We start from the raw sequence: 25,920 nt of genomic DNA, 5'->3' as shown, positions 1-25,920 counted from the left end.
GTCAATATGGGGATTAAGATAATGAGGGAAAAGACAAGGAGAAGGAGGGATATCTTGAAGGGGTTTCTCTATTTTGAATTAAACTTCCTGACCTTGTATTATGATAGTGTCATCTGAAAACTGTTGGGCTCCATAATGGGTTATAGTTTCTGTTTATTTTTAAAGGAAGTCTGTGTGACTGTTTCATGTGTTACTGTCTTTAAATATGCCTATAAAGTATACGTGCTTAAAATAGAAATGTTTGGAATTGTGCCCTATACATACAGGCAGCCAATTTGTGATGAATCCCTGTGGTGGGTACAGCTTGATAAATGACTTTGTTGTCACTTAACATGTTGAAGTGGCCACCATCAGGTCCATCTGAAACAGTTATTACGTTTCGTATCTTAGGATGGTCATGCAACTTCATGAAGAACGTATAATTTTGGGGGGGTTGAAAATGTCTGAGAATAAATTGACACTTGATAATACATTGTTGTAGCAAATTGCATCTGTCTGAGTTTGGACATGTCAGTGAATAAAAGTATGACATTTAAACTAGTAAGTGAGTGAAATTGGATAACAGGTGGTTCTAAATTGACTCCTGCCTTTTAAAACATGGTATGAAGGTACCTCTAGGGAATATGACAGATATATAGACATCAGAAACAAGGTAATTAAGAAGATAATTCATCACGAATGCAAGTTTCTTAGTCTTGGTTATTTCTAAAGATACAAGTTAGCGTAACCTAAACTGTCAAAAAGCTCTTGGAGCAGAATTTTTCTACACCATTAGCTTAATATGCTAAGAGTTTGAGGTTAGTTTATTAAATATCATTAATGGATTTGCAACAAACTTCTTATGTTTTATTTTCCTCAACTCTCTAAAAGCCAAAGCCACAGAAGATCTTTGCTGAGTATTTCAAAGCCTATTTTTTTCTAATTCTGCGGTATATTTTTGTCTGTTCTCCTTTTCAGTGGAGGCGATAGTGGAGTTTGACTACAAGGCTCAGCATGATGATGAGCTGACCATCACAATTGGTGACATAATCACCAATGTCAGAAAAGAGGATGGAGGCTGGTGGGAAGGACAGCTCAAAGGCAGAAGAGGTTTGTTCCCTGACAACTTTGTAAGAGTGAGTACAAAGTGAAAACTGTTACTGTCTTCTGCTTGCTGTGTTACCTTGATGAGATGCAGGGTTGCGATCTTAGTGATGTCTACTTCCAAAATATGCCTGCTGTTTCTGTCATTGCAAAAAAAAACCAACAACCCAAAAACCTCATGGGAATGGTGTAACGGGCAATGGCATATAACAGTTAATTTGATTTTGACATACTGTGGTATGGGATATACCTCTGTTTCCTAATTTTCTGTTAGGATTTCCTTCCTTGTTTGTAATCAAAATAGTGAGGTAAAGTTAACACCTGAAAAAATGTTCCTTATCTTAGATATAACTCTAGATTGCATTTATCATAAAATCACAGAACCCATTACGTTTATTGGATTCATATATGCTCTGCCCCAGAAAGTAAAGAATGCCATAAAAAACGACAGATTCTTATGTCATTTTGAGTATTGAGAAGTCAACATGTCAAACAGTCCTGCAACGAAGCAGCTGTTCATAATGTATATTGGAAAGATCCAGTAGATAAAAAGAAGGAAAATCACAATTATTTACATGTGTAGAAAATTGAACTCAATCAAATAGATTCTCTGTAGATAGGCTAAACAAAGAAAAATGTTAGAAGAAACATGTACATTAGTCATTTAGGGTATTAATGGTATGTGGTTGTGTGAGTTCTCTGCTGCATGTTATGAATAGGGGTCCACACCAACTTTTTTGGAGGTATTTTTCGGGTTTGGGTTTATTAGACGATATTTTTTGAAAATCTGGGAAAAGCTGAATACTTAATTTGGTTTTCTCTGAAAAAATAAAAATTTGGGTTAATGAATCTGAACCCGAAAAATGCAAGGTGCAGAGCTGAAGGCTGGCCTCAGAGCAAGCCCAGCCCTCAGCTCTACATCCCTCCCGCAGCCAAGTGTCTGGCTGGGATAAAAACCGGAAGATTGTGTTGTCTTCAGTTCCTCCCTGCCCCAGTCATGCTCTGTGTTTTCTCGTACCAACCCCGGGCAAAAGCTCCACATGGAGCTTGAGTGGGGCAGGGAGGAAGTGAAGATCGTGCTGCCTCCTGGCCAGGAGACGGTGCAATCTTCAGTTTTTCTTCGCTGCCCTAGCCAAGTTCCACACGGAGCCCCACATGGAGCTTGGCTGGGGTGGGGAAGAACTGAAGACTGCACTGCCTCCCAGCTGGGAGACAGCACAGTCTTCAGTTTTTCATTGCCACAGGTTCCAAAGTCCTGGACTTCGGAGCAGGTGTTGATGCTAAACAAAACATGTCACAGTTTAGTGTCACTGCCCTCTCTGAAGTCCAGGACTTTTGGATCCTGCAGCGACACTAGCCAGCAGCAGGTAAGTGAGGGAGGGAGGAGGTTTAAAACATGGCGGTGGGGCCACATGGCCCTAAGTAAAGCTTTTCAGCACCCTTTAATTGCTGCCATTTTTTTAATTACAAAATCTCCCCTCAAAAAAAGTATTTTTCGGGGGGGGGGGTTGGTTTGGCATATTGGTATGCACACCCCTAGTCATGTGCAAACAATGAAGCATACTCTTAAAAAGCTGGATTAGAAATGCAGTTTTTATACTAGAGTAGCCATTGTTTTTGAGACGGTAAGATTTTTGAGTGTAGCATATGAGGAGAATTATAAAGCAGGAAACTGTGGTGGTAAAACTATGCTTGCTGCCTTCAGTTTGCAAAGGCAACTGTGTCTCTGATATGCTTGTAGATTACTGGCACATATATACCACTTGAAAGAGCCTGCATCAGTGGTCTCTCTAGATATCTTCTTCTCCAGATGACTTGCAAAGGTTGTAAGTGGTCTCACAGGTGCATCTCTGATGCAGGTGCCATTGAAATGAATGAGAACGTTGCTAGATGACATGTTTTCCTGTGGTTCATGCATAATAGTGGCAAGCTGTTTGTAGGTGTGCCTGAGTATGATCTTAGTGCTGTAAGCAGGAAGGACAGCTTCCTGGTGCTGGTAAATTTTAATATGTAAAATCAGAATGAAAGTCTTAAATCAACCAAGTTTGAGTCCAGTAGAACCTTAAAGACCAACAACATTTTCAAGGTATGAGCTTTCGAGAGTCAAAGCTCTCTTCATCAGATGTTAAAGGTCATACCCTGAAAATCTTGTTGTTCTGTAAGGTCCTACTGGGCTCAAATCTACTTCTTCTACTACAGACCAACACAGCTACCCTGTGAAACTTAAATCAATCAATGAGCTTCAATTACACCATCTACATACAAAAGTAGATATACAATGTAACCTAAAGTTATGTGGGCTGACCCTAGCGCGAGCAGCAATATCTACCGTTTGCTAAATGTTGATTAGATATTTGTATTGGCCTAGAACATGAAGAGCAAGACAGCATTAATTTTTTATACAGTTTTTGTGTTTGTGTAAAAGATGCAACATAACTTGAGAGATTTACAAAGTGTTCATCAAAATAAAGACTTTAATTGTAGGTGGTATTCTCAAATTACATATTTACTACCACAGTCAAGTACAGACCTTAACACTGGGGTTGGCTTACGCTTTCTGTTATAACCTGCTTGGTCTAGACACCAGTGTGGCAAACAAGTAGCTTGATTTTTTAAAACAAGCATGGCATTTATCACAAAACACATGCACACCATGGGAGTAGATAACATCTGTTTGGCATATGTAGTATGTATATAAAATATACTACAAACAGCCCTTCTAATTTAATCTTTGAAGACTTGGAAGTGCTAAAAATGAAGCATAGTCATCTAGATCTCTCCAAGATTTTGGCTGGGTAGGTAGCATAAATAGTAAACTGCTGTGAATTAAATATTTGCCCTTGTAACTATGTGGAGTATCTGCTCCTGCTGAACCAGTCACAACCCATGAAATTGGGGATATCTTGCGTTTATGACCACTCAGAAAGCCCCATGAAGTGTGTTCAGTATGTTATAAAATGGATTTACGCTATGCAATACCAACATGCCAAAAGAAGACAGGAATCCTAGAAATTGTTCTTCAAAGGAAAGGTGTATATGAATTTTACTGCCAAACAAACTTAGTAAATATGCTAAAATCTAGGAAATCTGAAAGTTAATGAATCCATTGGTTAATAATAAAATCTAGCAGAATACTGCAGTGTGGTCATTGTCATTCCTTGTCTACAACCGCAGCTATCTGGTAATAAAACAAAATATCTCAGTAAGTAATATTTGGTAGGTTTCTAGGAGTAAGAAAATAATGCTCAATGTCAGCTTGTGAATTTGAGGAAATGACACTCCTGACTGGGGTCACCATCTGATGAACTCCAAACTAACGGTCTTTTCAAAAACGTAGAAACCCTTAAAATGGGATTATATTTTCAATACAATGCAAGTTGGGTCACGCATCACAAACATGTAATAAACCTAGCAAAAATAGCATGCAGACTATGGCTCATTTTTTTTATACAAGGAGTAGCCAATACATGCCTGCAGCGCTCAAAGTTTTTAACGCTAAATTGTGTTCCCAGTGGTATTATGGCATCCCAGTGTGGATCAATGCTTTCAATCAAGTAGTTGAAAGCCTTCAATCCTCCTTTTTATGTAGGATTCTTGGAAACCCAAACTGTGTAACATGCTGCAAGCTGTATAGAAACCAGTCAAAGACTGCTGGAAACCAGAGCATGGCTGATAACAATCAAATTCTGGCTGCATTTACTTTTTAGCCCTGATTCTACTAGTCTTATCTATTTAATGCTCACTGAATATCAGTCTTCCAAATGGTTAGGCCGTATTGAGCAAAAGATCAAAAATTTAGGAATCTCTTTAGACTCTTTCACTGGCTTCTGAAGCTTCTCCATATAAAATCATAAAACACCAAATCTTAGATGTAGAACTCCAAGAACTTAATTGCGCAGCTGGAAAAACTTGTTCCCCTTTATATCTGGGGATTTCACCATCCCAGGCTGGCCCAGCTTTCTGTTTCTATCACTGACCAACCCACAGCAACATAGAGCCTTTGTGCTTACAAGGTTTGATGTTCTACCTTCAGCTGTGCTAACTGGGAGGTTTCAGAAAATCCCATAAATAAACAGACTCTGCCCTTGTAGACTGAGATGTGTAGAATAATTACAACATGTTTCCTGTATTGCCCTTTTTATGCTAACATTTGGGCCAAATTCCTCAACTCACTCCTAGTTAAATGGAATGAAGCTTCAGATATGTATAAGGTTCAGCTCCTCCTTTCCGGACAAAATCCTGCCACAATAGACAGGGTAGCAAAAAATTTTCAGCAGGCTATGAGGCTTTGAGAATGTAAATCCTGATTTTGTTTAGTCCTAGTTTTTCTGCTCTCTAGTACTTATTGTGAACAGATGCCACCATAAGTCGGCTGCGACTTGACGGCACTTTACACACACAGTAGAGAAATAAGCATTTAAAAATATTGCTGAATTTCTAATTAAGAACATCCAGAAAAAATCTCTTGGTGACTGTGAAGTAAAGATTGGTTGGAAAGTAGATTGCTGTAAGTTTGGTCCCCTGCTTTTCTGCTTCTGTTTGATTTTGAGTGTGTGTGATTCTGCAATTACCTTCTAGCACGGTGACTATACTATGCAAAATATTAAAGAGCAGCTTAAGTTCATAACTGACGCATGTCATTCCCTTGGGAGATAAGGATGTGGGAAAGAAAAAGGCAGATGCTTGTCTTTTGATTCAGTCTATTTTTGGCTTACTTAGTTGAAGATAAATATGCATTTCCTTGGGGCTTGGGGCTTTAGCTTTCAGTTGGGTTGGAATGCTGCCTGAATGCATTTTTTTTTTTTTTGTACATTTTGAAGAAGAATGTGAGCATTGTTTCAGATAGCTAACTTATTCTATCCGGGAGGTTAATGATCCTCTCCAAAATAGTAAAAATTGTAAATCTTCTCCATAAAGCAGGGTTTGTGTGTGAGAGAGGTGTGCTGTCAAGTCACAGCTGACTTATGGCGACCCTGTAGGATTTTCAAGGCAAGAGTTCACTAGTGGGATAAGTTCTGGAGCGGGCAGTACAACCACAGTATGGACTTCTTTCTTTGAGTCTTATGTGAATCTGTTGTTGTGATGAAAAACAGATCTGCCTGTGGTTGTGCTCAGAAACATGGCAACCTTTCTAAGCATAGGGAAATGTAGTTCTAAGACTGTCGAGCTATACAAAGAACTGCTGAAACACATTTTACTTTTTATCCTGTGGTTGTAATTGTAGTTCGATAGCTTCTCTGTTAAAGGAAACTGTAAAAATCTGTTTTCATACATGCATTTGAGCTCTGGAATGTTCATCCTACAAAGTGTCTGATGCATCATAATGTTAATAATTGTGCATACACTTGTCATGTTTGATTTGGTGATTAAACTTCACTCTACCCACACATAAGCACACATACATAGATGGTAAATCTGTTCAAACGCTGATGATTAATAGTGTATCAAGTGTGTCAAAAAAATTTTTTTTTTTAAACAGCAATTGCAGCTTATTTTTTAGCTAGACTTGATATTGGGGAACTTACAGTGTAACTCCTGAGAACTCTATACAGCTCTTATTAGAGGATTGTATAATAATCAAAAGGGTGTCTCTAAAATCCCGTCTTTACTAATGAAGAAAGGACTGGGTGGAAGAAAATCCTGCAGCCTAAAGTGTTTGAACACGTTGAATGATCCAAGTGGGGTTGTAGGATTTCAGCCATTTTGTCATGGCCTCTCTGCTCTGTAAATCAGCAGCTGTGTTGGAGAATTGCAGTAGTTGCTCATGAGAGAATAAAGAACCTTCTCCGTAGACAGAGCTGTTGGCCATGGAGCAGGACCCAGCTGGTACTCTCTTCTTCATTTATAAACAGCAATGTCTTCTGTATATCTTCCAGTCTTCTTGTTTTGCAAATAAGTGTGCTTCTAGAACAATGTTATGGTTCCAGAAGTTTCTTGAACATCCCTTGTATGCATGTTTTAGTGGTAGCAATTATTTATCAAGTTTGTGCTCCCTTCTATGTAAATGTCCTTTCTGAGGCTGAGCAGTAATATTGTGTGTTAGACAGCAGCAAGTCCCAAGCACATTTTGGGCATGTCCTTACAGGCAAACAACCACTAAATACCCCACCCCAACCTCCTTTGTAGTTGCCTGACTAATAGTTGTTTTGCCATGATGGTAATCTGTTGTTGTGCTGCTAATTTAACCTGTACCTTTCATATGGATTTCCTCAACTGTGCTCCATGGGCTTAATGTGGAAAGACACATCTGACAAGAACAATCATACACGTTTTAACTAAGCACAGTCTGTCTAATGAGACTTGGCATTCAGTACTCAAACGTTGTATGTACTACCAAGTCTCTTGTGGTGATTAAGATCCTCTTTAGTTTAATAAAACTGTACAATTGTTTCCATAGGAACAAGGCCATAGTAATTGAGAGAGAAAAAATCCTTGAAAGAGGCAGAATGATAGATGAAAAATTATAATGATTGCTGAGTTTTAGATGACTCTGTGGAATGATTAAAATAATTTTACTTCCAAGTTGATCAAAAGACTTATATAAATCTGTTCAGTTTAGACCCTGTTTTTATTTCTCTGTGTGTGTGTGCCCGTGTGCGTATGCTTCTATCACTTGAGCTGTTTATTTTTCCACTGAAGATAAGTGATTTTTCTCGGGACCAAAAACTTCAGTAATGTGTAAGGTATAAAATAAATAAATGGGTGCCGCCTTATTCAGAGATAGCGGCTCCGGCTCCCAACCAGCCACAGCCCAGCTGGTGGCTTTCTGGCTTCACCCAATCATCAGCTATGGGCTAACTAGCTCCAACTGGGCCCCCTCCCTCCCCCTTAAAGGTGATCCACCCTTCCTTGTCTCCCTGGTGCCACGCCCTGCTTCTTCAGAATTGGAGGCGGTTAACACAAAGAGGTAAAACAGTAAGTAATTCAAATTGAAAGCACCAATTTAAATAATCTTGAGAAAAACATGAACATTTAATATTAATCTTGGAACGAAATTGGAAATTACGGTGGTTGTTTTTTTCTCATTACCGAATGGAAGAAAATCTAGATCTTCAGCGTCTTTTCTTTATTAGATATAATGCTTCTGTTTGTTAACATCCCTTCATAGCTGGAAGCACTCTATTTTCCTGAAGATACTGTTTACAGTAGGCCCTGTTTCTTCTTGAACTAACAGTTTGTTCACTTCTAATTTGTCACTATAGGAAATGTGGAAGGAAATGCATATCTTTCTGCCAATCTACAGAAGCAGATGTTGAAGACATCTGTTTGTTCATTTCCTCCTCTGAACACTTAGAGGTAAAAGGAAGGGACAAAGAATGTGCTGTTGAAATGTCTTGATTCAAAATGCTGCTCTTAAAATATCCATGTTAATTCCTCCGGAATCAACAAATACGTACAGAATTATTACGCGTTTCTTTGATTGAAATGTTAGCAAATATTTTAAATTTTGAATCAGTTTAATTTGTCGGACACAAAATCACAACTTTTGAATTGTTAGAAACCATTATTTATTCATGAAATGGTACAGCCTTGCAACTTGTTTTACAATGGATGTCCCTCAGGCCAGTTTGCGAACAGGCATAAGCCAACCACACCAAATGGGGGAACCCAGTTGCTACACTAGTAGCTTTTCTTAATGTTTGATACAAGTTTTTGAGAGTTTGTTGTCAGTCCCATCTGATTTTTTCCACAGATGGGCACAATTCTGTTGTAGGTTTCTTCCAAAAGTGGATGGGTCATTGCCATTACTCCAGCCAGCTTGACCGGGAGGCTTCACATACATTGCATAATGTACCTGTGCCATGAAACATACTGAATAGAGATAAGCCTGCACGTTTGTAAGATTTTCTCCTATGTAAGCACTCTAATTTCTGTATTTCTTACTTGGCTATTACTCTTTCACTTTATCCCTGAAACAGCCCAGTCACATAGTTCAGGTTGAAAGGGTGACTAGACTGTCACCCAGCAAATTTCATGGAAGAATAGGAATTTGAGCCAGATTTCTGGCTCCAGTCATAACACAATACTCACTCTGACAGAGTTGTAATCATTATTATGTAAAATACTTTGAACGCTTAAGCAATGGGACTTGAAGGCTTTTTGTGTAAGCAGAAGGGACTGCTTGAAAGAAGAGGGATCCCAGTTTCTGTTGTTTCTTTCTCTCCCAGAAGCAGCTTATTACCATGTATGGTCAGGAAGACCCATTACTCTAGACTCGCATCCATGTGAATGTGACACTTTCCAGTTTGGCCCAAATTTGCCTTAAATTGCCTGAGTCAAAGGATGTGCCACCTCTCACTCTGAAGATTGCCTGGTTTAGGCTTTGCACCTTGCATCAGGAACATTGCATATCTGGGCAGTGATCCCACATAAGTACTATAAGGAAGCTGGCAGAGGTGAGGCAGCTCTGCAGACTACATGCATCTGAATAAGTCAAATGAACTTGCATGTAAAAAAGTAAGAAAGTTTTAAAGGTAAACTTCAAGGTACCCACAGCACTACTGGCAGTTTTACTGCTCTTTAGTAGACCTGCAGGTACAGTTGGGAGAGCAGCACAGGTATCTATGTACAGTGAGGGGGGAAAGTATTTGATCCCCTGCTGAATTTGCCCATTTGCCCTCTGACGAAGAAATGACCAGTCCATAATTTTAATGGTAGGTCTATTGTAGCTATGAGAGACAGAATAACAACAGGAAAAACCCCAGAAACCCAGAAGACAAAAGTCAGAGATTGATGTGCATTATAATGAGTGAAATAAGTATTTGATCCCTTTGCAAAAGATGACTTAGTACTTGGTGGCAAAACCCTTGTTGGCAATTACAGAGGTCAGACGTTTCTTGTAGGTGGCCACCAGGTTTGCACACATCTCAGGAGGTATTTTGTCCCACTCCTCTTTGCAGATCCTCTCCAAGTCAGTAAGATTTCGAGGCTGATGTGTAGCTACTCGAACCTTCAGCTCCCTCCACAGATTTTCGATGGGATTAAGGTCTGGAGACTGGCTAGGCCACTCCAGGACCTTAATGTGCTTCTTCTTGAGCCACTCCTTTGTTGCCTTGGCCGTGTGTTTTGGGTCATTGTCATGCTGGAATACCCATCCTCGACCCATTTTCAATGCCCTGGCTGAGGGAAGGATGTGCTCCCCAAAGATTTGACAATACATGGTCCCGTCCATCGTCCCTTCGATGCGGTGAAGGTGTCCTGTCCCCTAAGCAGAAAAACACCCCCAAAGCATACTATGTCCCCCTCCATGTTTGACGGTGGGGGTGGTGTTCTTGGGGTCGTAGGCAGCATTCCTCCTCCTCCTCCAAACACGGCAAGTTGAGTTGATGCCAAAGAGCTCGATTTTGGTCTCATCTGACCACAACACTTTCACCTAGTTCTCCTCTGGGCCATTCAGATGTGCATTGGCAAACTGCAGACGGGCCTATACATGTGCTGTCTTGAGCAAGGGGACCTTGCGGGCTCTGCAAGATCTCAGTCCTTCACAGCGTAGTGTGTTACCAACTCTTTTCATGGTGACTATGGTCCCAGCTGCCCTGAGATAATTGACAAGTTCCCCCCATGTAGTTCTGGGCTGCTTCATCACCATTCTCATGATCATTGCAACTCCACGAGATGAGATCTTGCATGGAGCCCCAGACCGAGGGAGGTTGACAGTTAGAGTTAGGGTTGTTACCTTCTCACCAAGCTGCTTGGCAATAGTCTTGTAGCCCAGTCCAGCCTTGTGCAGATGTACAATCTTGTCCCTGACATCCTTGGACAGCTCTTTGGTCTTGTCACGGTGGCTAGTTTGGAATTTGATGGATTGATTGCTTCTGTCGACAGCAGAACCCTAAGCCTAATCTGGCTGGTTGATAGGGGATCAAATACTTATTTCACTCATTATAATGCACATCAATGTCTGACTTTTGTCTTCTGGGGGTTTCTGGGGTTTTTCCTGTTCTTATTCTGTCTCTCACAGCTACAATAAACCTACCATTAAAATTATGGACTGGTCATTTCTTCATCAAAGGGCAAATGGGCATATTTAGCAGGGGATCAAATACTTTTTCCCCTCACTGTACATAATCAATGAATGGATTTGGGTATTTTCACATTGTGCACTGACATCTGCAGTCATGCCAGTGTACTTCCAGTAAGTGAGTGTGAAGCATAGTTGGATCTAAGTCTAATCACATGTTGGAGCATTTCAGAACATCCTGGTCCACAAGTGCATTGTGTACCTAATAACAATAAAATTAAATTATGTGATGAAAAAATATAGCTACTATGAACTAGCTGTGTGAATGGTGTTACAAACAAACACAGACTTGCTAATAAATTGCATAATCACTGTACATAGTTCTGATTTTGGAAAGAAGCAGAAATCTACAAATTAATTTTTAATTCGGTTTTGTGCCTTTTAATTTTTATGTCTAAGATTAAAAAACACCATTTACTTATACATGTTTATGTATACCACACTAGATTAGCAGGACATCTCCAGCTTCTACCTGGAGGTTGGCAACCCTACATTTGGAAGTTCAGAATGTTTATCTTGTTTGGTTTTCCTTACAGTATCTGCTGTTCTTAGCCTCTTTTTTGTTATATAAATTGTTTTTCTAATTAAGTTTTGTTTCTGTTTTGTCAGCTGCTTTGAGTGCCTTAATCAGAAGGTTGAATAGAAATGTTTTAAATGAATATAGTAGAATGTCATCTTCAGAGAGTGCTCTAGAATATTTCAGCACTTCATACTAAATTTGTTGCTGCTCCCAAAAATTCCCTGAGATTGAATACATTGTGCTTGGGTAGAGTAGGGGATTATAGGAGGAAGGACGAGTTTCAAAAGCGCAGCTATGTATGAATAAGATCTCATTTTGGCCTTGGATCTTGTAATTGTGACTCTTCATTGTTCTAAAATGTCACACTGTTTTGACTTTAATTTTTATTTATATCCTAATTTAGTGACCTATCTTTTCACAGTGCTTATAGTTAACCAGTAGGTTGGCTTTCATAAAAGTTACAGATTAGCTGTGACAGATTAGATTAATTTATACAAATTTCTGTCTCTGGAGTTTTGGCGTCATTGAGGGGCATTACTGGGCTATTTTAAATTATCTTAAACTATTTTAATGGGTTATTGTTTTATTGTGTTTTTAGACTGTGTAAGCTGCTCTGAGCCCTACCTTTGGGTTGGGGCGAGCTGGGTAGAAATGTAATAAATAAATATAGGAAGCAGGATGATGCTGAACTACAGGATTTCTGAATTGTGCCAAACTTGAAGTTTGATATCTTTCACTGTTTTAATGTTGGCTTTGTTCAGTGAATACAGATAATTCTGACCCACATTATCAAATCCAATTAAATGGTTTTCAGACCATTGAAAATTTGATTCTAATGTGTCTTATGCACCGTGTTGGTTTGATTTTTGGAGTACTCCCCATCTATTAGTGTGGAGAAATATTGCAGCTTTTTTCTTTAACTAACATTGTGGTTATAGCCATGATGGCAGTTACACTGCAGTAAAGAGTAAAAACTTCTGTTTAAAGTGAATTTTGAAAACAAAGGTAACAAATAAGTGCACAGCTGTGTATGTTTATGCATTGTTTCCAAAAGGTCTTAAATATACAAGTATGCTGTGGTTTGTATTCCTATTCATGTTTAGACTAGACAGTAAACACTAAACTAGCAGTATAATCCTAAGAAGAGCTGCACCATTTTAAATCCACTGAAGTCTTTCAATAAGATCCTTCCTTCCTATTTCTGACAGAATAAAAAATGTTCATCTGGTTGATAAACTATGCAACTGCTGAATCCCCGGTGCCACTATACATGCCATATTCCCATTTCACTCAACCATTACACACAAATGGAGCAATATTTGGCAATATGTTTTTAGCTTGCTCGTGTAGAATTATTTAAATTTCTATTGTTGTTGATTAGGTAGCACTTCTAATTTGCAATTTTCTCTTTGGTCCCTTCGTTTTATATTATCCCTTTATTTTACTATTATGGAGCCAGCATGGAGTGAAGCCAGCGTGGTGTAGTAGTTAAGAGCGATGGACTCTAATCTGGAGAACCAGGTTTGAGTCCCCACTCTTCCCCTTGAAGCCAGCTGGGTGACCTTGGGCTAGTCACAGTTCTCTCAGAACTCCCTCAGCCCCACCTATCTCACAAGGTGCTTGTTGTGGTGGAGGGGGGGAAGCAATTGTAAGCCACTTTGAGACTCCTTATGGTAGAGAAAAGCAGGGTATAAAAACCAACTCATCTCAAGATTCTGTAAGGGCCAAATGAACTAGGAAAATAACCATCATCTGGCTTTCTTGAGCGTCTTGTGCATTTTGTGTAACTTGTTTTGTGAAAGAGTGGTGAATGAAGCATATCAACACACAGGTGTCAGCGATGTCTGAATCAGAAATACTGCTGTTGTATTAGAATCATAGAGATGGAAGGGACCACCAGGGCCATCAAGTCAACCCCCTGCACAGTGCAGGAAATTCACAACTACCTCCCCTCTCCACACCCGTAGTGACCAGAAGATGGCCAAGATGCCCTCCCTCTCATCATCTGCCTAAGGTCACAGAATCAGCATTGCTGACAGAGTTGAGTTCAAGTTTAACTGGCACTTAAGAAACATCCACCAAGCAAACAATGCTTAGTTTTAAGTTTTATTGACTAAAACCTGCCCAGCAGGTTAAAAAAAATCTGGCTTGTTTGGTTTGAATCCGATGAACAAGTTCATGTGCATTAGATTCCTTCGCCACTAGCACTTCCATTTGCCACAAGGTTTATTGAAAACCATCATGCAAAATGGAAATGCTGGTGCAAGAGGAAGCCCACTCTGTGGCAGAGACAATCTTGCTCACGCAGAACTTAATCACAGGATCCAAACCTATGATAACTACCTTTCTGTCATCATATTAACAAACGATTGAATATACCACAGAACTCGTGGGTGACTGAAGGTACCCTTAGCTTTTTATGGTAGAACAGAAAACCTGTATGCTTTACTGCAAAAAGATTGTTATTATTAATAACAACAACAATAATAATATCCTGGCCACCAAGGTGGCCAACAGATTGAAAACATCTTAAAAACCATTAAAACCAACAGAAACACATCATTCAAACATTAAATGCAAAATACAATGCAATAAAATACACATACCTGAAAACAATAAATAAACACAGAGCAGATAGGAGGGATCACTGAGGGAACCCTAGAGGAAACAAAGGCTTCACCTGCTGGTGGAAGATGTCAACATAAGAGAATGAGCAAGTCTCATTGGGGAGAGTTTGGGTGCCACTACCAAGGCCCTCTTCCGGATTGCCACCCACTAATCTCAGAAGGTGGGGGCACCCAAAGCGGGGCCTCAGATGATAACCGTAGCAGATAGCTTCGTATTAGCGTAAGTGGTTCTTCAGGTATGCTGGTCCCAAGCAGTGTAGAACTTTAAAGGTCAACATCTGCACCTTGAATTGTGTGTAGAAACAAATTTGGTGCCAGTGTAGATGGGCCCAGATTGGAGAGATCTGGTCCCTACAACCCTGGCATTGTTTCAGGGGTTTTTTACAGTGTCCTTTGGATCAACTGGAAGTGTGAGATAGAGTTGACTGTCATTTATATATTGGTGACAACAAGGGTTGCCAAATGCCTGGTTATGGCAAGCAATTGCCTGCCAATTAACAGGGCTGCCCATCACCCCTCAGCTGGCCAGCGGGCGATCCGCATGCGCACAGTACAATGATGTCATTTATGGGTTTACCTCGCAGGTGCCGGCATTGCAACGGGGATGCTCTAGCGCTCTTCCCCAAAACCTCTGTGGTTTCCATAGAGTTTTTGGAGGAATGTGCTAGAGCATACTGCACAATGCTGGTGCTTCCAGGGTAAACCCGGAAGTGACATCATTGCGCCTTGTGCATGCACAGAACGCCCCACACATACAAAGCTCCTGCCGGTGGCGAAGGGGGACCTGGCAACCCAAGTGACAACCCAGTGAAATCTTCAGATGACATCACCTAGCTGTTTCATGTAGATATTGAAAAGCAAAGCAGTGCTTCCCAGTCACAGCCCAGCAAGGCAGTCCAGAAGTATGCCATGATTAATGGTATTGAAAGCAATTGAGAAGTCCAGGATAATCAGAGTTGCACTCCCTCGGTCCATCTCCCAGTGGACATCATCAGCCAGGGTGACCAAGGCCTATAAACCAGGCCTGAAACTAGATTGGAAGGGATCCAAATAGTCTGCTTTATCCAGGAATGCTTGAAGATGTCTGGCACTATTCGTTCATTCACGCGGCTCAAGAACAGACAGCTCGATAGCTATCAAAATTTCCTGGATCCAGGGTAGACTTTTTCAGTAGTGGATACACCACAGCCTCTTTCAAGGCTGTTTTGAGGCAGGGGTAACCATTCACTTCAGAAACAAGCATGAGCTACTTTCGGTCTGCACTGCAGCCCTCTTATGAGGGGTAAAAAAAGGCTTTTGCATGTCCCTTTCTTGTAATATATATTCCTGTAACCTAAACAGTTACACAGTCAGGTTAGAGGGTGCACACAAGAAGAATTTGTTTAACGAAGCCATTAGAGAATCCCCAAAAATAGATGGAAAAGTTGGAATAGTTGTCAAAACATGTCAGAATATTAAAGTTATTTCAAGCATGTCCTGAGCTTTCTTGATTATACAAACATGTCCTTTTCTAAATAATGGGTCTGCATTTGAAGATGGGTGCTGCTAAGTCTATACAATTCCCAAGGGGAAATAACAGGTTTTTTTCCTGAGACAGTGTAGAAATGCATCAGTGATTTTTGGTATCTTGGAAAATTGATTAAAATTTGAATGTATGCTTGAGGTTGTGTGGTACAACTGCAAAGGATAACATGCAGGCATACTACCTGTTGAGGTAGTAACAACATAATTATGAGCAGTTATGTTGATATGCAATATTCTTGTTTGTGTTTATTAATTTAATTAATTATTCCTTAGAATTGCACTAGGTGTTTACTATATCATCATGCCTTAAAAACAGCTCCCTTAAATTGCAGCATTTAACTTTTTTTTTTTAACTTTTTCTGTTCTACTCCCATGTTTGTTTAATTAGTTTCTTGGTGCAGTTTAAGACTATTGATTTTAGTGTAACATCTAAGGAAGTAAATCTTAACATGTCACATGTTAAATGCTTAACATAGCATTTATGTCTCACAGGGTACCTTCTTCCCTGTTATTTAATGTCTATATGAAACCTCTGAGAGAAATCGTCCAAGGATTTAGAGTGAGGTACCACAATATACAGATGACTGCAAACTATAGGCCTATTAGCCTTTTAAGTATCATTAGTAAACTCTACTCCAGACATTTACTGGAGAAATTCCTTATTTGGCTGGAGCAAGAAGATGCGATAGTGCCAGAACAAGCAGGCTTTAGAGAAGGTTAATCTAGAACTGACCACTGCCTGCTATTGCAGTACCTAAATGAAAAATATACTTCAAAGGGTCCAACGTCCCTGCATGCAGCTTTTATTGATCTAAAAGCAGCCTTTGACTCAGTTTCAAGGCCTAAATTATGGCAAAAGTTAGTAGCAACGAATATCGACAGAAGGCTCTTGGCCCTTATACGGGTGATACATAACCATTCGTATCTCAGAGTCAGATGCAGTGCCAAAGGTCATCTCACAGACCCAATTAGGCCAAAAAAAGGAGTCAGACAGGGCTGTCTTTTAGCCCCTTTGCTGTTTATCTATTATATAAATGATATGGCGGATTATCTGAATGATAAAAACTTTCATCCCCCGAAACTGGCCCACCGACATATTCCAGTGCTGTTATATGCAGACGACGCAGTGTTGCTGTCTAGAACCCCATTAGGTCTGAGGAGAGCACTAAACAGATTCTCCGAATACTATCAAACCCAGCATCTCCAAATTAACTACCCTAAAACTAAAATAATGTCTTTTGGGAAGCACCCAAAAATTAGGACATGGAAATTAGATGGAAATGAGATCCAGCAAGTAAACTCCTTTAACTATCTGGGAGTGCTAATACAGGCCTCAGGATCAAACTTGGCCCATTATAACTACATTGCTGATCATGCTGAGAGCTCAGCCCATTCTATAATAAAAAAAAATTCCATTCCAAAGGAGGTCGATATATCCCGGCTGCCCTAAAGTTGTATCAGGCAAAGGTTTTGGCACAACTACTGTATGGTTCATACTTGGGGTCTGTGGGCCCAGGCCTGAAGGTCTTGGAAAAAATGCAGTCAAAATTCTTACGCGCTATTTTACAAGTACCGAGATGTGTCTCCAATTCTATGATCCGACTGGAGACAGGCATGATGAGAGTTGAAGCTAAAATTAATCTCATGTCCTTTTACATGTGGGCAAAACTAAATATACATAAACCCGGCCTCCTTGCAATGATTAGTCTGGACGCATATCAGTCCAAATGGTCCGAGGAGGTGCAATTAAACCTAAGAAAACTAGGGTTTTCACCCCAGGATCTATTGACACTGAGCGGAGATCAGTTTAAAAAAGTAATAAGGCAGAGAGTGGAAGACACTGAGAGACAGCATGACCTCGCAAGGTCCCCTGGTTTCATAGCCTCACAGAAGTTCAGACACCTGATGATGGCAGCCCCATATCTGATGACACAGGAGGCGAACAAATTTAGAAGGGCTTTCACATTAGCCAGATGTGGAGCTTTGCCATCAGCTGTCCTAGAAGGCAGATATAAAAAAATTCCTCTTTCCGAGAGAGTCTGCCCTTGCAATGGTGAAGAAATTGAGACCCGTGAACATGTCTTTTTCTACTGCCCTCTCCATCATGAGTCTAGATCTAAGACTATTCCAGAAACTCTAAGAAATAATACAGGGCTACCTGATTCTGTATCCAACGACTACTGGAAGATAGTAACACACAAACTTCGAGATGTGTGGCCAAATTCTGTGCTGCTATCTATAAGGCCCGAAAGGATGTAATGTACAAATAGGTACAATTTGAATAGGTAAACGTTTTAGAAGCTAGTTTGCTTACCTTTTTAGATGTGGGATTTTATTGATATATTTTATTTTGCGGGCTTTTCGATTGTCTGATATTGTTTTATTACAATTTATGTAGCTCTTGATTAGATGTTCTACTTTTGGTCAAATGACCGTAAAATAAAGATTGATTGATTGAATATACAGATGACATCCAGCCATATTTCTCCATAACACGAGAATGTATTGGGTCTGTGTATGTCCTGAACCAAATGCTTGGAGAAGGTAATGGGATTGATGAGAGACAATAAATGAAGGTTAATCTAGGAAAGATTGAGGAGCATTTAGTCAATGGCTATCACTTGAGAACTGAGGAGTCAGCCGGTCTTGGAGGGTGGCTTTGCACCCCTGAAAGAGCAGGTTAGTAACTTTGAGCTCCTGTTATACTAGTCTCATGTCTCTTCTGTGGCACGTAGCGCCTTTTATCAGCAGCTGTTTTATCAGTCAGTCATTGAAAAGCATCCCTTGGCTAAAATGTTCCAAGTGCTGAAAACGTTTTGGTTATAATGCACTCTGTGAAAGTCTGCCTTTGAAACCCAGGCGTAGACCTTTCAAGACCAGTTGGCCATTATGTCCACCAGGAAAAGTCCCAATGGCCTTGGGGGATATCTTCTGTGCCTTGGCAGCTGGGCTCAGCTCGTCCACAGAGACGAGGAGACTGGCCTGGCCAAGCATAAGCAGTTGTTGAGGAGAGGAAGGGGTGCAATGCTTGGGTAAGCTGTGCAGTGGCTGCCACTAATCGAGCCCAGATGAGCCATACTTTTGTTGGGGGGGGGGGATCACAGAGAAAGGGACAGGGCCCTTTCGCCTCTCAGTTGAAGAGTGGAAATTTAATTTGGTCCAAAATTCAGTAGTTGGATGTAGTCATCATATCACCACTGTACTGGAACATCTGCGCTGGCTGTTACTGGGCACAACTCAGAATGCTGGTGCTCACCTTTAAATGCCCTGGGGCTATCGTATCTGAAGGACTGCCTTCTCCTGTACTATCCTGCTGACAGTGATCTCTCCCACAGAGATTTCTCAATGGTGGCTCCCCAGTTGCGAAATGCAATCTTCCTTGAAGCCTACCTGATTAGCTTTTAGTTACCAGATGAAAATGTTTCTTTTTACTGAGGCTTTTGATACTTTTAACCTCTGGTTGTAAATTTTTATGCTACTAATTTTACTGAGTTTTTTTCTTCCTGAGAATGTTATTGTTGGGATTTTTAATACATAATTTAAATTGTTTTAAACTAGTTGTGTTCGTTATAGTTTTACTTTGGTTTTCAGCCACCTTTGGGCAAGAGTTTTGAGAGATGAAATAGAAATATTCTAAGTAAACAATTTCCTGCAAGAACTAGTCTAGGGCCGCGGGAAGAGCTGAGTCTGGTCCTGAAGTGTGTGTTCTCCAGCTCAAGGTTCTTGAAGTGAGTTACTGGAAGTGGGCTGGAGGTCTGAAGTGCAGCAGGAAGAAGGGTCGGGCTCTACTGACCTGGCTAGAATAGAAGGCCAGGCTTCCGCTAGAATGGCTCAAAGCCAACCAACTCAGGAACGTCATTCTTCCTGCCATTTGTAGTGGTTAATTCTGCCTACCTTACCGTATATACTCGGGTATAAGCTGACCCGAGTATAAGCCGAGGTGCCTAATTTCACCCCAAAAATGGGGAAAAATTAGGTACCTACATATAAGCCGAGGGGGAAATGCACCCCCTCCCCCCCCGCAGGCTTACCTGACCGGGCTCCAGGCGCGCAGGCGATGGCGGCGGCCCCCTCCCTACGCGCAGGAGGCCCCACAGGGTCAGCTGGCAAGCGGGAGGACCGGCCCAAGTGAGGTGGGGGGGAAGAAACCGCCGCCGCCCAGCAGAAAGTGGGGTGGGGGTGAAGAAACTGCCGCCGCCGCGCAGAAGGCGCACAAAAGGCATGACGATCGCGCAAAAGGCGCGATCGGGTGTGGGGGGAAGAAACCGCCGCCGCACAGAAGGCGTGGTGGGGTGGGGTGGGGGAAGAAGCCACCACCGCCGCCGTGCAGAAGACGCGATCGGGTGGGGTGGGAGAAGCCCGCCCATCAGCTGTCCGGCAGGAGCGCGCTGGGAGAGGGCACCGCAGGCGAATTACCATATTGACCCGAGTATAAGCTGAGGTGAGTTTTTTAAGCCAAAAATCATGGCTAAAAAACTCGGCTTATACGAGTATATACAGTAGTCCAATTGAACTTCAAAGTTAAACCTTTAATTATTTTTATTCTGAACTGAGTTTGAAATATTAAGACAATGAGAGAGGGCAGATTGACTAATTTTAGCTATGTAAGTATGTATAAACGTATATGGAATTGAGCTAGGAAAGCCAGTGGGGGAAAAACAGCTGGGGAAATAATTCAAGGACACAAAAGGTAGGGTAGAAAAGCCTGCAGGAAGCCAGTGAAGAAGCAGAGAGAGTAAGAGCGAGCAGGAGAGCCAGAGAGTTGGAGAGTTACAATCAGGTTTGTATAATAAAAGGCTTTGCCTGTTTGTCTTGCCTGACTCTCAGCTAATTGCACAAGAAACATTATGGCAGTGATTTAGTAGCAGTTCTGCAGGAACGATTAAAGCAGCAAGGACTTTGCAGTATGGAACAAGACCTGCACCCCCGGAGGTGAGGAGTTGAGATGTATCTGTATCTTGTCTTGGAGGGAGAAGAAGTAGTGGGGCCTGGAGATTGTGAATTAAACCTGATCTCCAAACTAAGCAGATCATTACCCCTGGAGAAAATGGAAGGTGAACTCTATTGCATTATACCCTGCTGATCTCCCTTCCCTCCCCAAAACTCACCTTCCTCAGGTTCCACCCCCTCCCCAAATCTTCAGGTATTTCCCAACCCAGAGTTGGCAACCTTAAGAGGAAGTAAAGTGAAAATTAAAGCTAGTACACTGTCTGCTAGGAGTAAAAGGAAGAGAGATATGCCAGTCTATGCAAGTCTCTTGGTCTTGACACTGGTTGTATTCTGCAGTAGTTATTCAAGTCACTAGATGGATGCTGTATTATGTAAGCAGAACTAAATGGCAGAGCACAATAAATTCTTTATGAGGCAGCAAGTGCTGAAGAGGCGCTGATGCTTATGTAACTGTATGGATACTAGAAGCAACTTGTAATTTTGGGATAATCATGGATTCTCTTATCAGAGGCATAATTATCTGGAAATTTCCTGGGCAGCAGACATTTCTAAAGACAGGATCAGAATATTAACAGGCCCACCAAAGATGCAAGTGCATACTGTACAATGACAGTCGTGGCTGTACCATAAGGAGGAAAGGCAGCCTAGTAAAGAGGCACCCAGAACTCATTGCTTGTATTGTGGGAAACAACAAGAAAAGAGAAAAGCATACGTACTGCAGTGCAAAGGATGTGGCAAACGACATCATTTCATAAGTCAGTCCAGGAAGAAAATTTAGAGACTGGCAGTGAGAACAGTGAAGGAAGACAGTGATAACCCTTACGTTTATGAGGTTATCTTAAGCCTGGCTTTGGGATTTGTAAACCATGATGTACACATACTGGGACAGACTGAAATGTCTGATACATACCCTGCTGTACTGATTGCTGTTATGTTACTGAACAAACGTCCAGTTCATTTTCATCTGGATTGTGGGACCTCCTGCAATTCGCTACCCCTGGTACCAATTAATGAAAAGACATGTGGCAGATACCATGGGTAAGAAGTGCATTGTGAAACCTATGGGCAAGTAGGTTTGAGAACGATAAATAACCTCTGTTTCTTGGAATTCGATAGTGGGAAAGGGCTGTGGCTCAATGACAGAGCATCTGTTTTGTGTGCAGACAATCTAGGGGACTTACTGGTGGCAGGAGTCCTCACTGGGAATGTAATGATGTCACTGGTGATGTCCTGACAGTTGGAAACCAGGAGTGCTCTGACAGCCCGCTGTCAATGCACTGAACTCACCTCTGGATGCATGGGGAGTGACGTGAGCACATCAGGATGCTGCCAACATCCCCCCATTTTCTGCCATTCTTTCCTCCGCTGGCCATATGAGTGATGGTGGGGAAGCGCATGCTGATGGCAGGGGATATCCTGCCCCCAGTTGGGAATGACAGTCCTAAAATAATCCCAGGTACAATCCCCAACATTTCCAGTTAAAAAAACCATATAACAGGTCAAGGACTCTACAAAAGGAGGGTGCCAGGGCAGCTTGATAATTCTGTGTTGTTCCTGCAATTTCTCTCTAGGTCCCAGTGTGCAAGCCAAACCCAAAGGGCAAACTGGTTCCCTGATGCTAAAAGCCCTGAAATTCCATTGGAGTTGGCAGCCCTGCCTCCCACTCAGAGCTTAAAATGAAGGGAGTGGGTTGGGGGGGGGGAAGCCTAGTAGAGGTAGACTTCAGCTCTGTATCCTGCCTTTCACTCCTCCCAACCCAAGCTATGCTGTCTGCTTCCACTCCAGTCTTTCTTATCCCTCTTTTCCATCTCTTCTCTCCTATTGCAACTGAGCACATTTGGTGCTCCGGCCTCCCACCCACCCCCTGCTGCTGTCCTTGGGAGAGGCTCAGCCTTTGAGAAGTCCACAGTCTGCACTACTGACATCTGACCCTTCTCAGTCCTGGAAAGCAAAAGCGAAATCTCCATGAATACTGCCTTATGAATGCCTGGATTTTTATGGCCTGAGCTTTTAACCTTTGTGACTCTGTGTCTGAGTAGAAGGGTGAATAACAGGTTGAATGGTTATTTCAGGTGGGTATCCATGTTAGCCTAGTAGCCGAAGAAAATTTGAGTCCAGTAGCAAGACCAACAAAATTTTCCAGGGTGCAGGCTTTTATGAGTCAAAGCCCAGGATGAGTAATGAAAGAACCCAAAAGGGCCAAGACAAGATGGAGAGGAAGTAGCAGAGAAAACAGTATTTGTCTCCAGATAATTCTGAGAACAACTCCAAGATGAGGGAACATGAATCAGTGGGCACAAATCTCAGAATAAGACAACCAAACTGCAGAAAGGGAAAAGACAGAGTCTGTACCCCAAACAATTAAAGCAGGGACTGATCCATATCTTTTCATCCTTGACCACTGGTTTTCACAAACCTTCACAAGGTTTGAATGGAAGCCCTGCTCAGTGCTGGAGTGTCTTAGGGCAAATTCTTTGCTGGTTTTGGGTACCAATTTACTACAGCTAGAGGGCCACAACAAGTGAGCTGAACCTACATCAAAACAGAAGTAAAGGCAAGCTTGTAACTACATTTTACAAAATTGCAAGTGGGTGATCAGGAGAAAAGAAGTCCAGTATCAAGTCACTACGCTATCATTTGAAGTGGTAACCCTGGAGACCCAACCTTGAGGAGAACAGAAGGCACTTAAGGGGAAGCAGCAATCCTATAGCTTGATCTGCAAAGAGGAAGAAAGAAAATTCGTAGACAAAAACAACAACAACTCTAGTTGTAAGCCCTCAAACACAAGAGGAAGCCCAGATTTCCCAGATCCTATTGCCTGAGGGAACAAGAGACTGGCCAGTTAGATACCTCAGATGTTATTTATTTGCATGAAAAAATAACTTCCATAGTGCAACAGACTAAAACATGGGCACATCAACTATAGTAAGAAAACCTTACTATCTTAAAAGGCTGTGTCTAAATTGAAGTTTTCTTTGTTGTTTCCTTTGTTCATAAAAGAAAAGATGTGTTCATGTTTGTGGAGCTAAGTGAGCTAGGAAAGCAGGCTGGAGAAACAAGGCCGGGCCACAGAGGAAGGCAGTGAGTGAGAGAACAGCTACAGGAAGTCGCTCAGTAGAGAAGCACAGCGGGCTAAGGAGTTAAAAGCAGAATTGTTTAACGAAAGACTTTTTCTTTCTACTTTCTTCAATAGTTCCTCCGGAATTTAAGGAATACTTTTAGCTGATTTCCGAATTGAAGGTTGAATCAGTCTTAGAGTGACAGGTTGCATTTAAAATTACTAGCATGGCTGTTGCTTGTGCATGATCTATGACATATTGAGGTTAGCAAATGGAATCATATGAATAACGTAACGTGCACCTAGCATTAGTTTGAGGTAGAAATTGAGGTTTTCCCATGGAGTAGTCTGTGTAATAGTGTCCCTGCAATAGAAAGTCAGAGGACATGAAGAATAAAATAAAATAATAAATAAATTTTAATAAAATAAAATAAAAACGACTGATTCTTTTTTTAAAAATCTACAGAACAGCAGTACATAACCATAGTGAGACAATCTTTATATAAACTTGTACCTAGGAAATTGGAAATTCAGGAAAAAGGCTTTTTTCAGAGGACTTCTTTCGATTTTTCTGCTAGGGAGCACTGAAAAAAAAACTGAAGTATTTTCTCTTTTGGAATGAGGGAAATGCTTCTTAAGACAAGCTTTTTCTCACCTAAAATGTATAGCATGAAGAAGTCTGAGGACAGCTCCTTTTTTCCGATGGAAATATTGGGAAAGTTTGGGGAACTCCTATGAACTTCTTTTTCTTTGGAATGAGTAATATATATAAGAAATCTATAGCATTAGATAATAATGCCAAGGGGGCAGTCTTTATCTTGTATCCTTTTTTAAATCTTTATTCTTTTATTTCAGTTCCCCTGCCCCCACTCCCCACTGGCACCCTGCGTCCTTTTTTACCCCACCCTCATTCTCTTCCCACTGCCCTCACCACTGCCTCTTCCTGGGTTCACGTAATTATGTCACCTCTCTCACCGTCCTCACTACCTAACCTAACCTCACCCGCCCACCCACTTGCTTGTTCACTAGCTACCCTGCCTACAGCACCACTGCTGCTGCCTCCGTCTGCCTGACTCACTTGGATCTTGCCTGACTCACCTCCTTTTACCCCCATCACCTCTACAACCCAGCAGCAGCAACTTTCAGCCACTTGGATTGGTTTTAGCGGTTCTTAGGGTTGCTAATCAGTGACCAAGCTGTTGTAATGCAGCATCATGAGATCTCGGTTTACCTCCAGCATGTTCATTTTTTTAATGAAAAAAATCCCTGTCAATCTTTTTTCTTGTTGAATTCTATGCAAACCCAGGCTTGTTCAAACACCTTCCCAGTGTGTACTTGGCCCTATCATTCATGTTTTTCAATCCATAGCCAGAGATCCAAGTTTAGCATTTACCGTATTTTTCCGCCTATAAGACGTCCCCATGTATAAGATGACCCCTATTTTTTTTAAGCCAAAATTAAGGAAAAAATAGGGGTCGTCTTCCATGTATAAGACAACCCCCAATTTTGGGGCAAAATTTTAAAGAAAAAGCAGTCTTATACATGGAAAAATATGGTATATATTTATATGCACGCACACTCCTATGTATACTGTAAACGTACAAAATATATTTTCAAGTATATGTTTATTATTTAAATGTGAATAATTGTAATAACAATTAATATGCTATAATGTGTTTAATGATAATACAGAAAGTGCATTTTCAGTGTTTATAACAATATCTAAAAATGCTCGTGGTGGTAAAATGGGGATTTGAACCTGGGTCTCCCGCCACATTGGCTCTCGACAAGCTAATATATTTATACTAACTAATACATTTCCATTAATACACCAAATGGTACAATTTTATAGGTTTTTAAGTATTTTTCAGTGTTTATAACAATATCTAAATTTGCTCATGGTGGTAAAATGGGGATTTGAACTTGGGTCTCCCGCCACATTGGCTCTCAACAAAGTAATACATTTATACTAGCTAATACATTTCCATCAATACACCAAACAGTGCAATTTTATAGGTTTTTAAGTATTTTTTTGTTATTAATGGCATAAAATAAGGTTAGATGTTATAGGAACAGTACAATTTTATAGGCTTGTAGTTATAAAGTATGTTTTTTGTTATTAAATACGTAAAATAAG

At 41.0% G+C, this 25,920-nt stretch overlaps 1 protein-coding gene across 2 annotated transcripts in view; it reads left to right on the top strand.

Moving 5' to 3' along the window:
• The first annotated feature begins 962 nt into the window (after positions 1-962).
• SH3KBP1 (SH3 domain containing kinase binding protein 1) overlaps positions 963-25,920 on the top strand; it is a 133,145-nt gene continuing 108,187 nt past the window's right edge. For both annotated transcript variants that reach the window (XM_056861727.1, XM_056861726.1), the window contains exon 1: positions 963-1,089. In XM_056861727.1, coding sequence (XP_056717705.1) covers positions 1,036-1,089 — 54 coding nt within the window. In that variant the 5' untranslated portion in view covers positions 963-1,035. The remainder of the gene's footprint in view (positions 1,090-25,920) is intronic.

This window comes from Euleptes europaea, chromosome 16 (genome assembly GCF_029931775.1).
Source record: "Euleptes europaea isolate rEulEur1 chromosome 16, rEulEur1.hap1, whole genome shotgun sequence".
NCBI classification, from domain to species: domain Eukaryota; kingdom Metazoa; phylum Chordata; class Lepidosauria; order Squamata; family Sphaerodactylidae; genus Euleptes; species Euleptes europaea.
The sequence above is the reverse complement of the archived record's forward strand: the minus strand, read 5'-3'. Positions and strand labels throughout refer to the sequence as shown.